This window comes from Vipera berus (assembly GCF_964194415.1).
Source record: "Vipera berus genome assembly, contig: HAP1_SCAFFOLD_339, whole genome shotgun sequence".
NCBI lineage: Eukaryota > Metazoa > Chordata > Lepidosauria > Squamata > Viperidae > Vipera > Vipera berus.
In genome coordinates this window covers 1,374-15,106 of record NW_027673431.1, presented here as the reverse complement: position 1 = coordinate 15,106, position 13,733 = coordinate 1,374, and the positions used below count along the sequence as shown (strand labels likewise).

The 13,733-nt window shown below is 43.5% G+C and overlaps 2 protein-coding genes across 5 annotated transcripts; both read left to right on the top strand.

Moving 5' to 3' along the window:
* Positions 1-201: 201 nt before the first annotated feature.
* LOC308679378 (selenoprotein W-like) lies at positions 202-6,168 on the top strand. 2 transcript variants are annotated; one of them, XM_081346988.1, is made up of 6 exons: positions 202-673; positions 3,071-3,095; positions 3,345-3,398; positions 4,097-4,171; positions 4,812-4,929; positions 5,982-6,168. In XM_081346988.1, exons 1-5 carry the CDS (start codon positions 645-647, stop codon positions 4,884-4,886), a joined length of 258 nt encoding a protein of 85 aa, XP_081203114.1. In that variant the 5' UTR covers positions 202-644; the 3' UTR covers positions 4,887-4,929; positions 5,982-6,168. The 2 variants fall into 2 exon arrangements, with proteins under 2 accessions (XP_081203114.1, XP_081203113.1); XM_081346987.1 differs by lacking the exon at positions 202-673 and adding an exon at positions 1,085-1,199.
* A 1,846-nt stretch (positions 6,169-8,014) lies between these two features.
* On the top strand, positions 8,015-13,353 carry LOC308679380 (histone H3.3A). Of its 3 annotated transcripts, none has more exons than XM_081346990.1 (4): positions 8,015-8,157; positions 10,714-10,869; positions 11,083-11,275; positions 12,584-13,353. In XM_081346990.1, the coding sequence occupies exons 2-4, from the start codon at positions 10,742-10,744 to the stop codon at positions 12,710-12,712; spliced, it is 450 nt and encodes a 149-aa protein (XP_081203116.1). In that variant the 5' UTR covers positions 8,015-8,157; positions 10,714-10,741; the 3' UTR covers positions 12,713-13,353. The 3 variants fall into 3 exon arrangements, with proteins under 3 accessions (XP_081203116.1, XP_081203117.1, XP_081203115.1); XM_081346991.1 differs by having other exon boundaries at positions 10,711-10,869; positions 11,083-11,236; XM_081346989.1 differs by having other exon boundaries at positions 10,711-10,869.
* The last annotated feature ends 380 nt before the right edge of the window (positions 13,354-13,733 follow it).

Here is a 13,733-nt window from a genome sequence, read left to right as displayed (position 1 = left end):
GAAGGCGGCGGGGGGGGGGGGGAAAGCGCCGACCCTGAGTGGGCTGCAATGCTGCTCTGATACGTGTTTTTTAAAATAAAATAATAAAATAAAATAAAATAAAATAAAATAAAATAAAATAAAATAATAAAAAATTAAAATAAAATAAAATAAAATAATAAAATAAAATAATAAAATAAATAAAATAAAATAATAAAATAAAATAAAAAATAATAAAATAAAATAAATAAAATAAAATAATAAAATAAATAAAATAAAATAAAATAAAAAATAATAAAATAAAATAAAATAAATAAAATAAAATAAATAAAATAAAATAATAAAATATAATAAAATAAAATAAAATAAATAAATAAAATAAAAAAAATAAATAAAATAAAATAAAATAAAATAAAATAAAATAAAATAAAATAAAATAAAATAAAATAATAACCAACACTGATAAGCAAGCGGGAACGGAAAGATTTCTGGTATTTTTGGGGGGTTTCGTTTCGTTTCCACCTCCCCTTCCTTTCCCCAGGCGGTGGTATCGTCCGAACGTCGGGTTAAAACCTCGGGCAACGCAACGCTCCAAATCAGAACGTTGGAGGCCCGAAGGTTCTGCTTGCCCCCACCCCCCGGAGGAGGAGGCGGCGCGCGCAGCCATGGCGGTCAAGATCAAAGTGGTTTACTGGTAAGGAAGCGCCGTCCGGGGAATTCCCGCTTCCTGCGCCGTTGGTCTGCAGCCGGGAAGGGGCTTCGTGGCAGGCGGGCCCCTCCTGGAGACCTCGCCCGGCTTCGGCGTTGCTCCCCTCGCCCTGCAGCGGGGTCCTTGGGGTTGTTTTCCCCCCCCCACCCGTGTGTGTGTGTGTGTGTGTGTGTGTTTGTGTGCGCGCGCTTTCTGGGTTTCCTAGGCCAGGGGTAGGCGACCTTGGCTCTTTTATGACTCGTGGACTTCAACTCCCAGAATTCCTGAGCCAGCCGTGCTGGCTCAGGAATTCTGGGAGTTGAAGTCCACGAGTCATAAAAGAGCCCAGGTTCCCCTCCCCTGGCCTAAGTGTTGCAGGTTTATCGGTGGCAAGACGCAGCATTTTATAGCCGTCGGAATCTTGCCATTTTTTCCCCCCGTGCATGGGCTCGTAACAATTTTTAAAATAAATGGAATGGTTCCAGTTTGCAGGGAGATTAATAGGGCAAGTCCTTCTGGAGCCCGAAGGCAGGTAAACCAGCTGCGCCCTTCAGTCACATGGCAGGCAAAAAGGGAAGTTAATGGCGTCGGAAGCCAGGGACGGTGGCTGTGTTAGGGGCTGAGTAACTTAAAACATGGCTTACCAAATTATATTTGGAGAAGCGGGGAGGGGGGGGGTGTTGTTGGATCCTATGCCTGGCATCGTGGAGCACCCCAGACTAATAATAATAATAATAATAATAATAATAATAATAATAATAATAATAATAATAATAATAATAATAATCTGGGAGTTTGGGCTAAGCCTTGTGTTCAGAGCTGAGGAGGAGATGTGAAAGCCTCAAACATTTCCTTGAATGTGAGATTTGCAAAAGTTGGCTTGCGCTGGCTGTTGAGTAAGATGTTTAAACAATGGGGCATTGATGCTGGCTTCTTTGGGATGGAAATGCATTAAGAGTCGCTCTGTGAATGAAATGGGGGGGCCTGTGACTTTGATGTATCAATAAAATTAAAAAGGCCTATATGTGCATTTAGGCCAGAGGTGGGCAACCTTGGCTCTTTTACGACTTGTGGACTTCAACTCCCAGAATTCCTGAGCCAGCCATGCTGGCTCAGGAATTCTGGGAGTTGACACCAGTCATAAAAGAGCCCAGGTTCCCCACACCTGGCCTAAGTGTACAGGCAATGGCTCCCCCCCCACACACTTTTAATAAAACTTTGCCACTGAAGGAATGAGGCAACTAGATAAGCTCCAAAATTCCTGTGCCCCCACCTGACCATCCCATTTGGAGGAAAGACTCCTAGAGGATTCTCGCTTTGGGTTCTGCACCGTCAACGAGGGTGCAACTGCGGCTTGCTAGCAGACCAAACTCGGCCTTCCACACAGGGCTCCATCTCTCCAGCACCTATAACCATATATATCAGAGTAAGAGAGCTGGAAGGGACCTTAGAGGTCTTCTAGTCCTGTTCAGGCAGGACAGCCTATCTACCATTTCAGACAAACAGTTGTCCAACCTTTCCTTGAAAGCCTCCAGTGATGCAGCACAACCCACAACTTCTGGAGGCAAGTGGTTCCACTGATTAATTATTCTGTCAGGAAATTTCTCCTTAGTTCCAGGTTGCTTCTCTCCTTGATTAGCTTCCATTCATTGCTTCTTGTCCCGCCCTCAGGTGCTTTGGAAAGTAAGTTGACCCCCTCTTCTTTGTGGCAGCCCCTCAAATACTGGAATGCTGCTATCATGTCACCGTTAGTCCTTTTCACTAGACATACCCAATTCCAGCAACCGTTCTTCATGTTTTAGCCTCCAGTCCCCCAATCATCTTTGTTGCTCTTCTCTGCACTCTTTCTAGAGTCTCGACCTCTTTTTTACATCGTGGCAACCAAACCTGGATGCAGTATTCCAGGTGTGGCCTTACCAAGGCCTTGTAAAGCGGTATTAACACTTCACGTGATCTTGATTCTGTCCCTCTGTTAATGCAGCCCAGCACTGTGTTGGCTTTTTTGGCAGCTGCAGCACACGGCTGGCTCATACCTATCCCTAAAAAGCTACATTGAAATGCTCTTTCGTGCTTTTTTGTGCTGTAAAACAGCATCCGTGACTCAGTTTCTCTGGCTAAAAGCTTTCTACATGTGGCTCTTAGGGTTTCCCATTGGCTGGCATTTTTGGCATTGCCTTGCTGGGCTGAACAGCAGCGGTAAATCCAGGACTTCCCAAAAAAAAAGGTATCTTGAGGTTTTGACAGGTCCAGGAAAATGTATCCGCATTTGAATGCTTGTTTCTGGATTTGCCAACCCAGGGATCTGATTAAGCATAATAGAGAATTATGATGATGATGATGAGACAGCTTTTTGTGCTGACAAACAGAAAGTAATGTTAATTTTTCCTTTTGTTTTGATTCTAGTGGAGCCTGAGGCTACAAACCCAAGGTATGTCAATTATTTTTAATTGTGAGCCACCCTCCCCTATGTATGAAATGGGCATCCACATGCATGTATGAAGTAAAAATAAATTTAGTCCCTTAGCAAAGATACTTGGAGCCTAATTGCTCAGATAAGCAGCTTGCCAGATGTGGGAAATCTGACTTTTAACTGCATTAACAGATTTAATTTCTCTGAAAAAACATTGAGCATGGATTTTTCTGAACTTTATAACTTTCTCCTTTTTTCCCCTTGTAGTTTCAACAGCTCAGAAAGGAACTCGAAAAAGAGTTTCCGGGCAAGCTGGAAATTGTGAGTCTTTTGAGCCATTCCTGATTTTGGCTTCCTTTTCTTGCGGTCATCTCCTGGGGTTCCTAAATAAAAGTAGATTTGGGGCAAGGAGAAAGATTTTGTCATTTGGCTGGTCATTTTAAGTCGTTTATCAACTGCACTATAATCAAAGGTTTTCTCTCTATGAGGACGTGATGTAAACCGAAAAAGTTGCTTTAGTACATCTGATCTTTTACAGAACCCTTGCATGTAACGTACTGAAAGATGTTGAGGCTGAGAACTGAGATTTCTGCAGGGAGTCCTGGACTTAAAAACAGTTCATTTAGTGACCATTCAGAGTACAGCGGCACTGGACTTAACGACCGTTGTTCCGCTGGCTCAGGAATTCTGGGAGTTGAAGTCCACGAGTCATAAAAGAGCCAAGGTTGCCTACCCCTGATCTACGCCAATGTTTCTCAGCTTCAGCAACTTTGAAGGTAACTCAAAGGTAACCTTGAAAGCAACTCCCAGAATTCCCCAGCGAGCATGCTGTGTTGGGCTGCCCCTGCAGGAAGAAAACAGGCGCCATCAGGTTGGATTCGGTGCATAGAGAAGCGTGCGGGAGAGGGATCTGGATTCTAGGAGAAGATGGTTGGGAAACCCTCGACGGAGAAGTGGGTCCTGCGTTTGTGTTTCTGCCTGTGGTTGTTAAGGAGTAATGGCGTCTTGGTTCCATCTAGAGCGGAGAAGGCACGCCACAGGTCACGGGATGGTTTGAAGTGATGATAGCCGGGAAAGTGGTGCATTCCAAAAAGGTAAGCAGGTCAACAAAAAACCCTTGCACTGAAACCCACAGACCACGAAGAACGCCATTGTTGGGAGCTCAGCTGTACAAATTGTGATGGTCAAGCCTGAAACTAAATAAACCACAGTATGGCTTAGCAGGGTATTTGGATTCAGGGTTATTAAGCTACAAGAGAAGGGGCTGTCTGGAAGACAATTGGGTTTTGTTTGCAGCTCTTTGACCTCTGGGGAGTTCGTGTAAAGTCCACCACGGAAAGGGAACCATGGCTACTTTGTGTGTACAAACACGTGGGTGTGGAAGGAGCTGGGCTGTAACCCTTCTGTAACTATTATTTAATACATAGGAAGTCTCTCATTGTGGGAGAATTCAAAGGCACAGTTTCCTGTGCCTTTGAATATAGTTGAACTTTCTTCCTTCTTTCCCCACTTTTATAAATGCTAATTTCTGTTGAGAACAATGTTTTCTCTCATTAAGAGAGAAAAATCTACTTACAGTGAAGGGCAGATGTTTTTCCAGGAAGTGTAACAGATGTGCCTGGAGGCAAGGGCTTGGGCGTGCGCTGGCCTGAAAGAGTCTTTGCCATTCTCTCTTAGTACTGCAGCAACTTTTGTGTTGCTTATACAGCAGAATTGAATCCTTCTTTTCTCTAGAACGGAGATGGCTTTGTGGACGATGATGCCAAACTCAACAAAATAATTAAGGCCATTAAAGCAGCTTTGGCATGAGGACGACTTTAAGCATGGGCTAGCAGCTCAGAATGCAACAGAGGTAAAAATCAGACTTGTTTTGAAGCTCATTTTATTCCAGTTGTATTCTTAAAAGACCTCTGTCTAACAAAGTATCAGCTATATGCTGGGTCTGGGGCCCCTATAGGGATGGCATTGCCCTTTTACTTCTCAAAGGGTCCCACTAAAATGTTGCTTTTCCCCAAACTGAAATGCATAAGCCCTTTTTTAATAGACAAAAAAAAAAGATTTGATACAGAAAACACTTTGCTCTAAAGACTGATCTGGCGGTGACCTTTTATTAATGTTGGCTTGGATAATTTCTACAGATGGCTTTGCCCGTGTAGTGCACATCTGAAGCCTAAAAAGGCTAGCATGTATTTTAAAAATAGCTTCTATCATTCTATCTAGAATGAAATGTGATGACTTTTAATGCTGTTTCCAAAAATAGCTATAAATATTAGCAATCCTTCATTCTAAAGAATGTTTTGTTCTTGGTAGTATTTATGAAGTTTAAACCCGTAATCCGGGGTTTATGATTCCTCAGTTCATAAAACATTGAGGCTTATGTGAAATATTTTTAAGCCATTATCTGAGTGGGGCTCTCCTCCCCCCATCAATCTAATCATAAAGGTAAAGGTAAAGGTTCCCCCGCACATGCGTGCTAGTCGTTTCTGACTCTAGGGGCCGGTGCTCATCTCCGTTTCAAAGCCGAAGAGCCAGCGCTTGTCCGAGGACGTCTCCGTGGTCATTTTTACGTGCTTTCGAACTGCTAGGTTGGCAGAAGCTGGGATGAGTAACAGGCACTCACTCTGCTACGCGGCACTCGGGATTCGACCCACCAAACTGCCAACCTTCTGATCGACAAGCTCAGCGTCCTAACCCACTGAGCCACCGCATCCCTATAATCTTAATCATAAAATAGTCCATATCTAAAAGTAGGGCACACAGTCTTGGCAGCCATCCTATGAAAACATGTTCACATCTGCAGGAAACTCAAAGCCTTTTCATCTGGAAAGACATGGTGCTCTACAATGGCTAACTTTTCCTTGTACTTGCAGATTTTTAAAAAGAAATTTCTTCTTTATTTGGTAGCTCAAGAAAAATCTGTTTTGCTCATCTTGGCAAATCGCTCGATGACGGGAGCTGCTGAAATGTGTGACACCTGGCAGTTCCCTGAAAACTTTGCGCTGGATGCCAACTTGATCAAGGCCAGATGGAAGAACTTGTGCTCTAACTCAGTGTTTGGGTGAAAATTAAAAATTAAGCTGGCAACTCCTAACACATCTGTCTTCTGTTTTCAGTGTATGCTGCATGCAATTATGGCTTTGGTTTTTTTAATACTTGCATTTGTGGGAATTGTGAGAAAGGATTTACTAAAATAGGAAGAGTGGAAGATTCATCAAATGTTTGCTTTCATCGTACATAAATGCTTCCAATATATGATGGAACCAGATGCAAAAAACCCTTTTGAACTATAATTTTAGAATCCTAGAACATCTTAACTTGAAAATGTGCATTCTTCTTTCTTTCCCAGTGCTCCTAACTTCCCTATTGCAGGATTGTGTGCTTTATACCCACTACTGATTTATTTGCTGAAACATTGTCAAATGCACTGAACATTTAATAAAATGTTACTTCCAAGAGGTCGCAACCTGTGTGAAAACATTGTGCACAACATTCAATCTGCCCCTATGGCACAGTAACACTTTAGATTCTGTTGCAGATTGATACATTATTTACCATACTTTTATATCCCACCTATTCTCTGAATAGAACAAGTGTGATTGGACACAAAAGGAATTTGTCTCTGTACAGAAGCTCTCAGTGTAAACACCAGAACAAAGTGATAGGTTATAGGTCATAAATCATAGTTATAATTATTAATCAGATACAAAAAAACAAGTGATAAATCTTAAGATACCAATAGGAGAAGATTGTAGGAAAGATAAGAAGGAAAGATGAGAAAGATAATGGCAATACAGCCTACTACATGGGTAAATTTCTTAGGCCTATGACAGTGCTGTGGGAATTAGGTGTTCAGCAGTGATGGCACAGGAAAAAAATTCTCTTTGTAGTTGTTTTGGCATGCAATGTCCTATAGTGGAGTTGCTAAGCGAGACAGTTGTGTTTTGCCCCGTTTTACGAATTTTCTTGCCACAGTTCGGCGAATCACTGCAGTAGTTAAGTTAGTAACAGTGTTGTTAAGGGAATCTGGCTTCCTCTGCTTGTCAGATCGCAAAAGGGGATCACATGACCCCACTGCAATTGTCATATAGGTATGAGTCAGTTGCCAAGCGTGTAAATTTTAATAATGCAATCCTGGGGATGCCGCGACAGTCCTAATGGTCCCAAGTCCCTTTTTTCAGTGCTGTTGTAACATTGGACGGTCACTAAGTGAATTGTTTGTAAGTCAAGGACCTGTATATACATCCATCCTAGCCCTTTATAGTGAGTGCACCTAGATACTGTAGACATCTAATATAAAGGCATAGAAGACACGAGAGAAGATATAGACTAGATGGATGATGAGAGGTAGAAATTCCCTCATGAAGGCAACGGACTCTAGATATCTAACAATGACATAAAAGACAGAAGACACTCAGAGATAGACGAGAGATGACGAGATAGATGGGATGATAAAAGAGGGAGAAGTTCTCATGAAGTCAACGGACTGTAGATATTTAACATAAAAGACAAAAGACGAATCAGAGATATAAAATACATATTTATTTTTATTTATTTTATTTTATTATATTATATTTGTATACCGCCCTTCTCCCGAAGGACTCATATTATGAGACAGACGACAGAGATAGATGAGATGATAAAAAGCGGTAGAAAATCCCCTCAGGATGGCAACGGATCCACGACCGGCATCCTTCTGCACCCCCTTCGCTGAGGGTCCCGCTAAGCCAGCTTTATAAATCCTCCATTTATCCCCGGGTAGCCTCATCCCAGCCGCTCCGGAGCCGAGAGTCACGGCTGGCGGCGCCGCCAAGCCCACCGGGGCTCGGAAAAACCGGGCGAGGAGGCATCGGGGCCAAGATGGCGGCCTGCGCGCCGGATTCACCTCAGCTGACCCTCCCCCTCCCTCCTCCGCTCCCTCCTCCTTCTCCAGCCCCGGTGCATGATGGTTAAAAAGCCTGGCCCTGGGACCCGCCATTTTCTGTGGGGGCAGGCGGGAAAGGCGGGAAGTCGGCGAGGAGGCAGCGCGAGCGCGGCCGCGACACGACCCACGGCCGTAGAAGCGCGAGGCGGACGAGCTCAGGTAAGCCCAACACCGGGGAGGGCCCCCGCCTCGCCCCCCCTTTCGACGGCGGGGAGTGGGGAGAGACGAAAAAAGGGGGCGAATTGAAAACTGAGGTCGTTTGAGGCGATACGTTTCATCTCCTGCCCCCCCCCAAACCACACACCCGTGGAAGCTTAAATCCCGCCTTCCGTGTGCCTACCCCGGCGATTGGTGGAAAGGGCGACGATTACGGTCGCTTTCGTGATAGGCTGGAAAGGTGGAGGCTGATTGGCGCCGAGTCGGTGTCAGTCTGCCTTGGAGCCTTGGAGCCATCCCGCCCTCCCTCTGCTCTTTAGCGAGCCCGGGCTAAAAGGCGATTGGGTGGCCGCGCGCGGGCCAGTCGGAACGAAAAGCTCCGCGGCGTACGTGCGTTCGGTGGGGGCGGGGGAGAGTCTGGTGGGTGTCCCTAAGGTTCCCAACAGCCAATGGGAGGAAACGGTTTCCGCAAAGGCTTCTGGGGCGTGGAGTCTTCTGTAGTCTCGCGCCACCCAGCCGCCTCAGTATAGGTGCCACTTCAACTCCCAGGATTCCGAGCTGTTTATTTGGGAAGGACGCTCTAAGTAGGAATTCTGGGAGCTGAAGTTGCATCTCTTAATTATCTCGGGAATGTTAATTTCGAGGCTGCCGAGCTTTTCCTTTTTCCCTTCCTCGTTTTTGTTCCTGGGCGCTGATCCTACCCTTAATAGCTGTTTCATTTATGACAAGGAACTCTTATTCCGTTTTAGTTAATTTTTTTTAAAAAAACGTCCTTTTGCTGCCTTTTCGTTAAAAGCTGCAGCCTGACAAGAAAACAGAATCCAAAGCTGGATTTTTTTATGTGTAGGTTTTGCAAATATTTAACATTTTGCTTGTGCTGCGAAGTAATTGCCTGCCAGCACATTAATCCTTGTTTTATTTATTGCAACTTCTGTGCTGCTTCAATCAGAGCAAGTGGCTTGACAACATCGGAGAAACTGCAGGCAGTCCTCGACTTATGACGATTCATTTAGTGACCGCTCAAAGTTTCAACGGCACTGGGGAAAAATTGACTTATGACTGTTTTTCACAGTTAAGGCCTTTGTGGCATCCCCGTGGTCACGTGATCAAAATTCCGATGCTTGGCAACTGGTGTGTACTTACGACGGTTGCAGCGTCACGTGATCCCCTTTTGTGACCTTCTGACAAGCAACGTCAATGGGGAAGGCAGATTTACTTAACAATTGTGTGACTAATTTCACAACTGCGATGATTCACTTGACAACTGGCAAGAAAAGTCGTAAAATGGGGCAAAACTCACTTAACAAATCTGTGTACCCGGACACAATGCAAAAAACTGTCACCAGACGTTTCTAATCTGAACAGATCCAGCACCATTTTTTAATCTCGGGGGATTAAACACAGCCTCAGTAAGATCATTCTCCTCCAAAACTGCTTTGAAGCATCCAGTTTTTTAAAAAAAATGTGGTCCAGGGGGTCCAGTGGATTTTACTTGGAGCTAAGGACTGTAGGCATGCCTGGCAGTTTTATAATACCGAAGTTCTCAACTTACAACCAGTTGCTTAGTGGCCATTATGATGGACTTGCAAAAGCTACTTAGCACCCCAGTTTTGAAGTGACAGTATCCCCCTTGCAATCACAGAATCATGTTTTGGGCACTTGGCAACCGGTTCATCTTTACAGCTCTTTACATCCTGCGGTCACATAACTTTGATTTTCAAAATTTTTGGGTGGTTTCTCTTGCTTCTGATTTCCAGCAAAAAAAAAACACTCATTGGATAAAATAGATCCATTTAACAACTGGTGCATTTGCTTAGCAACTGCTGCTTCCGGTCACACGATGACTTGACTTAATGACCCCAATAACTTGCAACTGTAGTTCTGGACTCAGTTACTGTCATTTATGGTTTACAATCCTAAATCAAGGACCACTTAGCCTTATGAGTTATTTTAGAATAAGAGAGGTAAGCATTGCCCAGAACTCAGAATATCACTTTTTCTCAAGCTGAGTGATTTGTAAATAGAAAAAAAGGGTTCTTTTATATTAGTTTACAGAAGAAACTCCTGAAATAACACAAGTATGTTGGAAGAAAGAGGCTGTTTCAAGAGACACACATGTCCACACAACATTTTGGCTGCCAAAATAGGAAGAATTATTTTTTTGAAAAATAGGAAGGTTGTGGTTTTTATTTTTCTTTCTCTCATTTTATTTATAAATATATTCTTTGTAAGCAGACTGTTTTCCAAGAAAGCAAGTTGATTTTGTACACCGAGTTAAATATTTGAAAATTTATCTCGGGCTTCTTAAGTGTTTTGTTTTAAGAGACTACGGTTTTTTAATTAGGTTTTATCGGGTTTTTAAATAGTCATGTAATTATTGTATTTATTGTTCAATTCTTTTTTTAAAAAAATTTCATCCTATGTTTATTTTTATTGTTGTGAGCCGCCCTGAGTCCTCAGGGAGAAGGGCGGCATATAAATTTAAGTAAATAAATAAACAAACATGTTGGAAGAGCGTTAACGTCTTTTTAATGAAGGATCCTGTCTTTTTGTTAGCAGACGTCTTGCATCCTAAGAAACTTCCAGAATGGCCCGTACCAAGCAGACTGCTCGTAAATCCACTGGTGGGAAGGCGCCACGAAAGCAGCTGGCCACAAAAGCCGCTCGAAAAAGTGCACCGTCGACTGGTGGAGTGAAGAAACCTCACCGTTACAGGTATTTGGTGGACTTGGGGAGTGGTTTCTGCCAGCCCCCCTTCTCACCTCCAGAATTATCTGTCCACTAGGGAAGCGTGCATGTCCATTGTGTTTGATTGCCACTATTAACAACTTCTCTGTGGAAAAGAACCTTTCTGATCCTTATGGAATCCTGGGGATTGCTTCCGGGAGGCGAGCCGCGTAAACTTATTTTTCACGTCATCCCATCTAGGCCTGGCACTGTGGCCCTGCGAGAAATCCGGCGGTATCAAAAATCCACAGAGTTGCTGATCCGCAAGCTGCCGTTCCAGCGCCTGGTCCGCGAAATTGCTCAGGATTTCAAGACAGACCTGCGGTTCCAGAGTGCTGCCATCGGGGCTTTGCAGGTCGATGTTTCCTCAAAATCTCTCTCTCCCGGTTTTAAGGTGCAGTTAGACAACTCTTCCGCTGACAGCCAAATGTATCTCAAAAGGGTTGTTCCAAAGGCCTGTAAAACTCTGTCCCCTAAAACTGCCAGTACTACAAGTTTCTGTTATGTAGTGCCCTTTCTTCTGGAATGAGAGGTCTCTGGATTTCAGCAGAGTTCTCTGCCCTGCTAAGACTGGGGAAGTCCAAAGGCTGGAAAGCTCTCTATTGAATAAACTACTAAGGCTTGGAGGGGGGAGGGGCGGGAAAGAACTGAAATATCCTCTTCTTTCCTTCTTTTTTCCCCTTTTGTTTTTCTTTCTTTTTTTGACGTTGGCAGTCTCAAGAAAGTAACAGTTTCCAAAATAGAATAGACACTATGGATGTGATGGGAGCAAGGAAAGATCGGACAGTAATGGTAAAGATGGAGTAAATCAGCGGTCCCCAAACTTTGCATGTTGGCCCAGCTTTTGGGGGGAGAGGGTAACCGGGCCTATGTGTGTGCTTGACACACATGCACACACAGCTCAATTAGTTGAGATGCGCACCTACGCACCAGCCTGCTGTTTCTGCAGCCCAGGTGGGGATTGGGGACCCTTGGTGTAAACTGACAGTCTTTTTAGGCCACTCTGATGCCCCCCCCCCAAAAAAAAAAATCAACATTGGTTATATGGTCTTTTTCCTAAGTTAAGTCTTTAATTTCTCGGAATTGCTATTTTTTGTTCCTTTGGCTTATTATTATTTTTACCCTTGATCTGCATTTTGCATTAGGTTGTTTATCTCAAAAGGAAAGAATTTGATAAGTACAAGTTTAAGTTTATTGAATTTATATACCGCCAACTAGGCTGAGTTTGAAATACGATGTATTAACAGTTCCCTCGTGTGTGTCTGTGTGTGTGTAGTCCTCGACTTACGGCCATTTGTTTAGTGACTGTTCAAAGTTACAACGGCACCAGAAAAAGTGACTTACAAGCTGTCTTCAGACCTAAAACTATCACGTGATCGAAATTTGGGCACTTGGCAACTGTGTCGTATTCACGCATTCACAACAATTGCCATCTGCGACCTTCCCAGCTAAGCCAGTTTTAATGGGGGAAGCCAGATTCCCTTATCCACCATGTGATTCGCCTAACACCGGTGGTGATTTGCTTAACAGCTGTGGCAAACCAGGTCATAAAGTCGGGCACAACCCGTTTAACAACTGCCTTGCTTAGCAATGGAAACTCTGGCTGCAGGTGGAGGATTGCGCCTGTGTACGTTTATTCAGCCCATCCAATTGTGTGTCGTTATCCGTCCCTTTTCTCATTGTGCTTTTCTCTGCCTTTTAGGAAGCCAGCGAGGCGTACCTCGTGGGTCTGTTCGAGGATACCAACTTGTGTGCCATCCATGCCAAGCGGGTCACTATCATGCCAAAAGACATACAGCTGGCCCGTCGCATCCGTGGTGAACGAGCTTAAGTTCCACTCCCTTTCCCACACTTAAAAAACCCCCTTTCTTGGCAGCCCCACCCTGTTCGTGTATTAAAATACACTCCAGGTTTTCCTTCTTTCTTTCTCTCTCTCTCTCTCTCCTACTCCTACTCCTCCTACTCCTGTTTGTAGTCGCTAGGACATGTGAGGAAACCTTAGGTAATCTATCATAGTAGCTCTCCCAGATCAGGAGACCTGATTGCTATTCATCATGTACAAGCAAAACAAAAAAAATAGAACGAAACCTTTGAAATCTGCAAGACTTCTGGATAATGTTTTTTTGGAAAACTTTTTTTCCCCAGAATCGCAAAAAAATAAATAAAAAAATCCAAACCCAACGCAAGGACATTTTTGAAATAATCCGGTTTTATATACAGAACTTAAATATAGTTGTAGACATTTCAGCAATAGAGTTTTTGGTCTTGAGTTTGTAAAGTGTTTGCACAAACACTGCGCACTTCTGTTTACTGTGCGGGGGTGTTTTTTCCCCTTTTCTTTGTATTTAGGCAAGGAGTGCTTTCTTTAATTTCCTATTTTCCATTTGTCTTGTGTCTGTGACTCTAACCTTTGTATCAATAGGGAACCACCTTGAGGCAGTAAGGAAACAAATAAATGTTAAATGAAAACAATCAGGCTTCTTTCCTTTTGGCTTCAAGGGAGCGAATACTTTTTCTTCGATGGACAGACCAAAAGCTCTTGTGTTTGTGAAGCTCTTCAAACAGATACGCCAGAATGGGAAACAAATGATATACATGGCATTCGTAAAGCACTCTTGAATAGAAACTTTGGCAGTTTGTTCAGCACTCCTGCACATCTCTGTATTATCCTTTTTTTTTTTTTTTTGAAAAGTTTTAACATACAATTTTTCCTTTAAATATCCCCCCCTCCCCCTCCCTTCTCCCTCCCCCCCTACCTCTCCCCCCTCCCCCCCCCCGACTTCCCAGAGCTAAATACAAGGTATATATAAAAAAAAATCATATGGAGAAAATGGATTGAGTTTATCCAGAAC

Excerpts from the sequence above, each read along its gene's own strand:
- LOC308679380 (XM_081346990.1), top strand. The coding sequence starts at position 10,742 with ATGGCCCGTACCAAGCAGACTGCTCGTAAATCCACTGGTGGGAAGGCG. Across the intron at positions 10,870-11,082 it reads AAGAAACCTCACCGTTACAG|GCCTGGCACTGTGGCCCTGC; the intron begins GTATTTGGTGGA and ends CATCCCATCTAG. Across the intron at positions 11,276-12,583 it reads CTCTCTCTCCCGGTTTTAAG|GAAGCCAGCGAGGCGTACCT; the intron begins GTGCAGTTAGAC and ends TCTGCCTTTTAG.